Source organism: Mus pahari, chromosome 9 (genome assembly GCF_900095145.1).
Source record: "Mus pahari chromosome 9, PAHARI_EIJ_v1.1, whole genome shotgun sequence".
In the NCBI taxonomy this organism is placed as follows: domain Eukaryota; kingdom Metazoa; phylum Chordata; class Mammalia; order Rodentia; family Muridae; genus Mus; species Mus pahari.
The window spans coordinates 8190716-8200602 of record NC_034598.1 but is presented as its reverse complement, the minus strand read 5'-3'; the positions used below and the strand labels follow the sequence as shown (position 1 = coordinate 8200602).

Here is a 9887-nt window from a genome sequence, read left to right as displayed (position 1 = left end):
GGGATAGAGCCTGGGGGGGGGGGGGTGCGCACTCAGAAAAGGGAGCCAAGGGAAAGGTTTTGAAAAGCTGTGTCCTGAACAAGCTAAGTGACCGGTTAGTAAATAAGTTAGCCCAGGAAATGAATCAAAGAGATGAAAACGGTCAAGTAGATGCAAGGGATACAGGGAAAACGGCACCGGGGGAATCTGGAGATGTCTCAGGATACCCCGGAAGCTTTTCCTCGCACTGCTTGCATCTGACATATCTGAAAACTCAACCTTATGAGTAAGTGGTCGATCTTCTCTTTGCTCCGACAGAAGAAGACATTGAAGAGATGTGCGCGGCCTGCACCCAGCTCCATCGCACGCTGGAGGAAGCGCGCATGCTCGGAAAGAAGTTCAAGAAAAGACCTGTTCTGCTGAAGGCTCTGTATAAGCTAGTGGATGCTGGCTCAGACCCGCTCAGCCTTAAGCTTGCCAAGCTTATCCTAGCAGTAAGTTTGTCTTTCTTTCTTTCTAGCTGACTGTTCTGCATCTGTGTCGTGTCAAATATTTGTTTGTACATATTGCAAAAAGATTAGGAAATGTGGTGAGTTTGTTTAGACTCTTGGAAAAATTAAGGCAAAAAGCTTGCTCCCCCCCCCCCCCAGCACTGGGCTAGAAAGTAAGGAATACGGCTGAGCACTTAGGGGCTACCCCTACAAGCTTGCAGAGTATTCTGGCCACATTTTCTGTGTAATTTGGGGTCGAGACTACACTTTTACTCAGCTGTCATAACCAACTACTGGTTCTCTCTGTAGAAGCTGGGGGGTGGGGAGGGAGGGGGGTGGTGACTCAGAGTCACTTCATCCTAGGGCTCTGACTGTGGAGCTGTCCCAGGGAGGCCCCGGCTGCCAGCATTCAGCCACCTTTTCACCTGGATTCCGGATGTTTTGGTTTCATAAGGAATCAAAAAGGGAGATGAGAAAGAATGAACCACAGATCTATTTAAGCTTTCAGTGAAAATATTACCTCAGTTATTGATGGTCTTGGACAAATTGGTGGTGGTGATAGTGGTGGTGGAGGGTGTGTATTGGTTGGTAAGTAGGTAAAAAATCATCAATTCATCCTGTCCCAGAGAATCTAAGTGAGGTCAAGTTCTAATGTAGAGTTAAGTGGCTTGGGGCCTTCGTTGTTTAAAAAATAAAACCTATTTTAAGTAAATAAGTGGTTCACTTGCATGTGTGTGTACACCCCATGTATTTGCCTTGTGCCCATGGGGGGCAAAAGACAGCACCAGATTCCCTGGAGTTACAGGTGCTTGTGGGCCATCATTTGGGGGTTGGAACTGAACCTGAGTCCTCTGCAAAAGCAGCCAGAGTGTCTAACCACTGGGCCATCCCAGGAGTGCCAGGTGGGTACCTTCTTACTCCATACAGAGTTACCAGGTCAGAAGGGACCTTCCAAGCAATGACATCCAACTTCCAATCGGCCACTTGCATCTCCTGTGATGTCCCAGGGGAGATCCTGTTCAAATGCAGCCTTAGGATGTGGTTCCACATAAATTCTCAAGTCACCATATCATAAGAACTGGGGAGGACAGGGCTGGAGAGATGGTTCAGTGGTTATGTGCACTGGATGTTCTTCCAAAGATCCCTGGTTCAATTCTCAGTGACACAACTGCAGTGCCTTCCCAGAGGAGCTGACACTCTCACACAGACATGCGCGCAGAGCACAAGTGTACATAAGATAAAAATAAACTAATAATTAGAAGAAAAGGAACTGTGGCAGAAATACAAACCAAGACTGAAGCTATACAGAGGCCAAAGCTCTACACTGAATCTCCTCTTCTTGCTATTGGTTTTTTTTTTTTTCTGCCCACCAGTTTGATATTACAGTCCAACCATTTAACAGTATTTATTTAAAACATGCAGTAAGCATGTGAGTTATTCGGATTTCTTGAATTCTTTGACTCCAAAGAGATCTGTCAGATTGCCATTTTAATTTTAATCCTTGCTTTAAAAAAAAAAACTTGTGAAAATATGTCAGTCTGTATTAAGAGTGTTCAAAGGGTACAGGGATACACTGTAGAAGTGCAGCTACGTTCAGGAAGGGTTAAACTCTAGCAGCCTTGGCAGAGGGCTAACAACCAGATGGAAATGTCCTCTGCGCCCTTTGTGGTTAGATAGAGTGGGAAACTGGAGAGATCTCAAACGTCTTTAATTTGGAAAACAAGCAAACAAAACCAAAACATCTTTCTTTGTTTTGCTTTGTGTTTTTGTTTTTCTCTGTGTAGCCCTGGCTGTTCGAGCACTCACTCTGTAGACCAGGCTGGCCTCAAACGACAGATAGCCGCCTGCCTCTGCCTCCCAAGTGATGGGAATAAAGGTGCCCCAGCCAAAAGCATTGTTTTTTAATGTAAACAGAAAAAACTACCCTACCAGGAAAACATGCATTGGCAGAAATTCATCCTAGCCCTGGGAACTTCTAAACAATACAGCCAAAGTCCCAGGATCTATCACTGGACTCTAGGGAGAAGACGGTGACCAGCCAGCCAGCACCTCTGGCCTCCCCAGTGCTGGCACAGTGCTCCGAGCTGTTGATGTTGTTCTGATGAAACTTGGACACTTGCGTTGTTGTTTGATTTTGTTGCTATTTCTTTTTCTGCTTTTCACTACAAGTAGAGGTGGGAGATGGGGTGAGGTGCTTTGGAGCCATTTATTGGGGTGTTTTGTCAAGTGTAGAGCATAAGCTACCCACCATAGTAGGAAGATGAGCTGGTGAGAGATTTCCGTCTCAAGCCGATGCAGTGGAGTCTGCCAGCGCACCCCGCCCTCACCCAGATGTGGAAGGGGTTTTTAATTTGCTTCAGTCAGCTCCTTTGCTGGGATTTAAAGCCATGTTATCATAATCACTGTCTTAATTTTAATTTCCCATTTTCTTTGCTTCCTGAGAGCAGAAGGAATCTCCACTCTGTCCTGTGAATGCCCTGGCAAGTTATTAAAACACAGGTTGGACTGGGGACTTGGCATTCCCAGAGCAGGAGGTGGGAGACTGCCGGCTCTGTGGGTGGGTCTAAGGCCGCTTCTCTCTGCAGAGCAGGGCGCATGCCCAGTGGGCCGCTTCTCCGATTGCTGTGCCCAGGCCCAGAGCAGGCCCAGAAGGTGCAAATGCTCCATCATGCTCACTCCCTCTACCTTGCCAGCCACAGACAACATGCCCATCTTTCTTTCTCCCTCAGGGAGCAGCTCAGCCTGTGGGCAGTTAAGTGCTCGGTCGTATTTGTGGCTCTAACAGATAACTCGGATATATTCGACTATCTTTTTAAAAAATTAACTGAAAACCCAATAAAGAATACCAGAAATAACTTTTTAAATAGGAAAATAATGACCCCTGTGCCATCATTTTCACACAGAAATCTTTATTTGTTCAGAGGAGCCCATTCCTACAGACTGGTTTTCACACTGTTGCAGAGGGCACACAGTCTGAACCAGAAATTACAGATGTTTTTATTTTCAAGACTAATAGCCTGAGTTTGACCACATTCTAGAAAGAGGGAACCAACTCCTTCAGGTTGTCTAAATAGTGCTGGCTTTAATCCCAGCTCTCAAGGAGCAGGGGCAGGCGAATCTCTGTAAATCCAAGGCCCTGCTGATCTACACAGTAAAGGCCCTGTCTCCATGAAACAAACAAACAAAGACAAGTCGCTTTCCTCTCTGGGATGCTCACCTCATTTGAAGAGTTTTGCTGTTCTGAAGTTTATTAGCTGTTTCCCCATTAATGACCATATTTTACTACTTTAGATAAGTGTGCAGTTAATGTAGACCGTTGGTCAGCCAGCCACTCTATTTTTATAAAGGAAATTGTTCTTCCTTATTGCCTTGTGCTGAATTGACTTAGATATTGCTGTGTGGTTTAGAAAGTGATTTCAGCTTGGAACAATGATTATTTCAAGGTATTCCAGAAATAGCCCCAAGAATAAGCAGGGCACAATCTAAAGCACTGGCTTTAAGTTCCTTTTTATACAAATGGCAGAGGGGGCATGTTTCCTTTGCTTTGGCTCCTCAGTGGATTCTTTTCTAGGTGAGTTTAATCTGAACTTTGGTATCCTTCATCTTTATCAGTATATTCTAAACCAATTGCTATGTAATAACATACTCTTTTAAAAGTGCCTAATAGTTTGACACATCAATGCAAAATGTTTCCTAGTGAGAGACAAATGGTCGTTAAAGTGTTCTTACCTGAAAGGCTGCCAACATGGTTTTTTATGAGTTAGATATGGTAGCCGAGCCTAAATGTGGCCCAAAGCTTCCTAGGTTGTTCCCTTAGACCATCTCTCATGTTTTAGACCCTCTTCCTGTACCCTGAGTGTGGAGGTCTTCGAGGACCATCTCTCATGTTTTAGACCCTCTTCCTGTACCCTGAGTGTGGAGGTCTTCGAGGCGCCGGGCCTTTATTCCCTTCTGCCTAGAAACGCAAGTGTGTTCTTTCTCTGCAGCTTAAAGTGAGTGGAAAGAACCTTCTTAACGTCTGCAAACTGATATTTAAAATCAGCAGGAGCGAGAAGAACGACACCCTGATGCAGGAGGACAACATCCTGGGTGAGTCTCCATCAGTGCTGCTGGGGGGGGGCGATCCTGCACCCCGATAAAGATGCCAAGTCCCTAGAAGAAAAGGCGAGTGAGTGAAGGGGAGCGAGATGGCTCCGGTTCTGGGGAAACAGAGTTGCAATGGTTGTTTTTTTCAGCCTTCCCTGTTTTCCCACATTTGTTTAGTCTACTGTGACCAGCTCGGTTTTTGTTCTGCTCTTTAGATGCCTGTAGTGATGTGGTGTGACCTAATGACATCACTGTGTAAAAATTCATTTCCTAGCGCTGGAGTCACTGTTAGAATAAACACACCTGTAAGTTTTTGACGTAATCAAAAATTCTACTCTGTTGATATAACAGGAATAAGCTCCCCCAAAAGTGAAGAAACAGTTGTGGCTATTACAGAATGCAGACGTGGGTACTGTTTAATGCAGAGCAGCCTAGCTAACAAAGCCCCATTCTGAACATACCTCTAAATAACTCAGAAATGGATAGAATGACCTGGTGGGACACTCTCAGGATGTGTGCTGTCCTGCAAAAGAGGCCACAATAGAAAGCATTGTGGTCATTTTTTGGTAACAGGAGACAATGATCGCAGCAAACAGGGACAAAACCAGGTTTGAAAGAATGTCTAACATCATATTGCTTAGCTGAGAATTACGGATAAAAAAAAAACAAAGAATCTCATAAATTCATTGTTTTTAATAGCTCCATTGTATAAATGTATACATTTTCTGTATCCATTCCTCTGTTGAGGCACATCTGGGTTCTTTCCAGCTTCTGACTATTATAAATATGGCTGCTATGAACATAGTGGAGCACGTGTCCTTATTACAAGTTGGAGCATCTTCTGGGTATACGCCCAGGAGTGGGTATTGCTGGGTCCTCAGGCAGTACTATGTCTGATTTTCTGAGGAACCACCAAACTGATTTCCAGAGTACCAGCTTGCAGTCCCACCAGCAGTGGAGGAGTGTTCCTCTTTCTCTACATCCTCGCCAACATATGCTGTCAACTGAGTTTTTGATCTTAGCCATTTTGACTGGTGTGAGGTGGAATTTCAGAGTTGTTTTGATTTGCATTTCCCTGATGACTAAGGATGTTGAACATTTCTTTAGGTGCTTCTCAGCCATTTAGTATTTTTTGGTTGAGAATTCTTTGTTTAGCTCTGTACCCCATTTTTAATAGGGTTATTTGGTTCTCTGGAGTCTAACTTCTTGAGTTCTTTGTATATATTGGATATTAGTCCTCTATCTGATTTAGGATTGGTAAAGATCTTTTCCCAATCATGGAATACCCAAGATATAATTGGCAAAACACATGAAACTCAAGAAGAAGGAAAACCAAAGTGTGGATACTTCTGTCCTTCTTAGAAGGGGGATCAAAATACCCATGGAAGGAATTACAGAGACAAAGTTCAGAGCACAGACTGAAAGAATGACCATCTAGAGACTGCCCCACCCCTACCTGGGGATCCATCCCATATACAACCACCAAGCCCAGGCACTACTGTGGATGCCAGCAAGAGCTTGCTGACAGGAGCCTAATATAGCTGTCTCTTGAGAGGCTCTGTCAGTACCTGATAAATACAGAAGTGGATGCTCACTGTTTTCCATTGGACAGAACACAGGGTCCCCAGTGAAGGAACTAGAGAAAGTACCCAAGGAGCTGAAAGGGTTTGCAGCCCCATAGGAGGTACAACAATATGAACTAACAGTACCCCCAGAGCTCCCTGGGACTAAACCACCAACCAAAGAGTACACATGGTGGGTGGGACTCATGGCTCCAGCTGCATATGTAGCAGAGGATGGCCTAGTTGGTCATCAATGGGAGGAGAGGCCCTTGGTCCTGTGAAGGCTCTATGCCGGAGTATAGTGGAATGCCAGGGCCAGGAAGTAGGAGTGGGTGAGCTGGGGAGCAGGGAGAGGGGCGAGGGGATAGGGGGTTTTCGGAGGGGAAAAGAGGAAAGGGGATAACATATGAAATGTAAATAAAGAAAATATCTAATACAAAATTCAAAAAAAAAAAATCTAAGGGCTCTTTTACACTCTTACACTTAAGAGTGGGGCCTTTGTCTAACCTTGCTCAATCATCTGGAAGGCTCCAAAACCCTATGAGCTCTGTGGCACGTGGCCCCATCAGTGCCATTTGGTTGTTGGGTTTATGGGTTTCTTTGCTGATTTGGTTGCCTGTTTCCAGCAGTCCTGGGGGTTGGACTTAGGGTGCGATGCCTGCAAGCATGCTGTTGGTTGTTGGTTGGTGGTGGTGGTGGTGGTTGCTTGGTTGGTTGGTGTTTAGGGACAGGGTCTCACTCTGAGCATAGACAGACCCGGCTCAGATTCAGCTGTGGTCCTTCCACCTTGAACTCCTTAAGGCTGAGAAAGTATAGATGTTCCCCACCATGCTTAGGGAGGGAGGTGTTCTTAAACTGGCTTGGGAAGGGGTGGATGTTTAATTCAAATCCCTTTCAGTGGCTGGGATCCTTTTTAAAGTCCCACGTCATCCACGACCCATTAGGAAAGTAACAGATGAGGATGACTCTTCCCCAGTGGCTGCCTTCCTCATTAGTACTGGACGGTAACTTGACATTTTTGTACCTAACTATTAAGGGCTGGTGAGGTGACTCAGAGCCGAGGGGAGGCTGCCGTCCTCACTTGCACAGGAACAACCCCTGCTTCTGGTCACATCACTATTAATGGAGATCTGTTGTCGCTGAGACTTCCCAACCTGAGTAACGTCAGGAGCGTTTGCGTGTGCCCTTGAGTGAACATATTTTACAAAGTGCGTGCCAGCGTCGAGTTTGCTGTTGGACTTAGGCATTTATAGAAATGCGTCTTTCCTGGCAGAATCATTACTGGAGGTCCTGAGAGCTGAAGAGCTGCAGAGTAACACGGAAGCTTTTCTCTACTGCATGGGGGCTCTGAAATTCATTTCCGGAAGTCCGGGGTTTCTTACTGAGATGGTCAACAAAGGTGCAGTGGAAATATTGGCACAGCTGATAAAGGAAATGATGGAGGACACGGAGAAGCGCGGTGTCTGCCTGCCTGATTCAGGCCATTTGCTAGTGCAGGTAGGTGGCAGTCCAGGGTCTTGGAGATCAAGGGAAGTGGTCCCTGGCCAGTCACTGTGTGCCCTGCCGAGGCTATTCCGTGGCTTTCGGCAGAACCTTCCATATTGCTTGCATAGTTCTGCAGAGAAAGCGGGGCTGAAAGCTGGGCTTGGCAGATGTGGAGTCCCAGAACTGAGATTTTGATCAAGGGGGATCAAGAGTTCAAGGTCATCCTCTGCTACCAAGGAAGGAAGAGAGGAGAGAAGAGACAGAAGGAGAGAGGGAGGGAGGGAGGGGGAAGGGAGGGTGGAAGGGAGGTGGAAGGGAGGGTGGAAGAGAGGGAAGTCAGAGGGAGGGAAGGAGAAGAAGGGAGGGATGGGAGGGAGGGAAGGGGAAGGGAGGGGAGAAGAAGGGAGGGAGGGAGAGAGGGAGGAGAGGAAGGGAAGCCGAGCCTCATGGCACAGGCCTGTCAATCCCAGCCAATCAGGAAGCTGAGGCAGGAGAATTGAAAGTAGTAAAGGCTCCCTCGTACCCCTTGTATGATAGACAGCAAGGAGAAGGCTGAGGAGGTAGGACCACGGTGGAGGGCACGGGCACAGTTTCCATCCTCAGCAAAGGGAAAGGGTAACAAATCGATAAGCATGGAGGGAACGGAGAGTCTGAGCTCTGCTCATCAGCTGTGGGTGATGCCCGGGATTTCCCAGCCAGACCTAAGGCCACATCTCTGTCTGCAATGACTCGGGAGTTAATGACATCGGGTGGAGTTTTTCACAGGCCCTGTGGATGCCATGCAGCTCTGGGACCACAGGGAGGCAGGCAGTAAACAGCCAGGTGTAATTCATCTGGCCAGAACAGGAAGAAAAATTTTCTTCTGCTTAGAGCTTTATTACTGCTCTTCTAACAGATTAAATTTCACAGTTAAATTATTTCTACCCAAACTTCTCTAGCTCTCATATTCCTTTGTAGATGAGATTTTTACCCCAATAGCATCTATATATCAAATAATAGCATCTTTGATGTAATAAATCATGGGATTTGAACTGTGCTTGTCAATTAGTGAGGATGGATTGAACCTTCAGAACGCTCTGAGATGTCGGGAGAACATGTTAGAAAGCAGATTTACACCCTGACTTCAAGATTCTTAAAATATTTATGATGATTATTAATTTTAGATTTGGGTCCTCCATTTTGAAAAGATTGTAAAAATATTTTAAAAATCCCTTTTGGCCAAAGACAAGGCCAGACCATGCTTTAGCAAGGGGCACTTATAAAGCATTTTTCTTTTTTCATGTTGACTAAATTTTGGATCATTTGTGAGATTTTTTTTTTGAAAGTAGTTATTTCTGATTACATGGTGATGGTCATTTCTGTTAAAATGTAGGCCATATAAGGAAAAGTATAAAAGTTATCTGAGCTAGGGGTGCTGCAGCACACACTTGTAATACTGACATACCTGGGAGGCTGAGGCAGGGGGATCATAAATTCAAGGCCAGTTCAAACCTATCTCAAAGCATAACAAAATAAAAAATAAGATGTTTTTATCCTGAGCTATATGGACATACCTTCAGCAACATAGTCTTTGTGATATATATTCTTGAATGAACTGTGTACACCAGGCTGGCCTCAAACTCAAAGAGATGCCTGCCTCTAGAGTGCTGGGATTAAAGGCATGTATTCAAGATATGCCTGGCTCTAATCTGTATTTTTTTTTCATTTATTTATTTTTATTTCATATGCACTTGTGTTTTACCTGCATGTATGCCTCTGTAAAGATGCCAGCTCCCCTGGAACTAGAGTGAGAGATAGTTGTGAACTGCCCTGTGGGGCTGGGAATTGAAGCTGAGTCCTCTGATAGAGAAGTCAGTGCTCTTAGCCACTAAGCAATTTCTCTGGTCCCTCTAATCTTTATTTTTAATAGTCGATTCACCTCTTCTCTCTCGGTTTCTTCGTGCCCAATTAGTGAGCTTATATTGTTCACAGTATATTTAGTACCTTTTAATAATCTCATAGGTTTTAAAAATGGGACAGTAAACATTATCTCACCTTATCTCTATCAGCTTACTTTTCACAGTTTCACCACCGTGATAAAGACATGCCCATGTGGTGGTTTGAATGAAAGTGTCTCCATAGGCTCATATGTTTGACTTCTTGGTCCTCAGTTGGTGGAACTGTTTGGGAAGGATTAGAAAGTGTGGCCTTGTTGGAGGAGATGTGTTGCTGAGGATGGCTTTGAAGTTTGAACTCTCTCTCTCTCTCTCTCTCTCTCTCTCTCTCTCTCTCTCTCTCTCTCTCT

General features: G+C 45.2%; 1 protein-coding gene across 1 annotated transcript in view; it reads left to right on the top strand.

The window, feature by feature from the left end:
- Positions 1-9887, top strand: part of Armc2 (armadillo repeat containing 2) — a 109361-nt gene that overhangs the window by 48986 nt on the left and 50488 nt on the right. The window contains exons 8-10 of the mRNA XM_021205659.2: positions 298-473; positions 4457-4559; positions 7392-7615. Of these exons, the coding sequence (XP_021061318.1) occupies positions 298-473; positions 4457-4559; positions 7392-7615 (503 nt within the window). The remainder of the gene's footprint in view (positions 1-297; positions 474-4456; positions 4560-7391; positions 7616-9887) is intronic.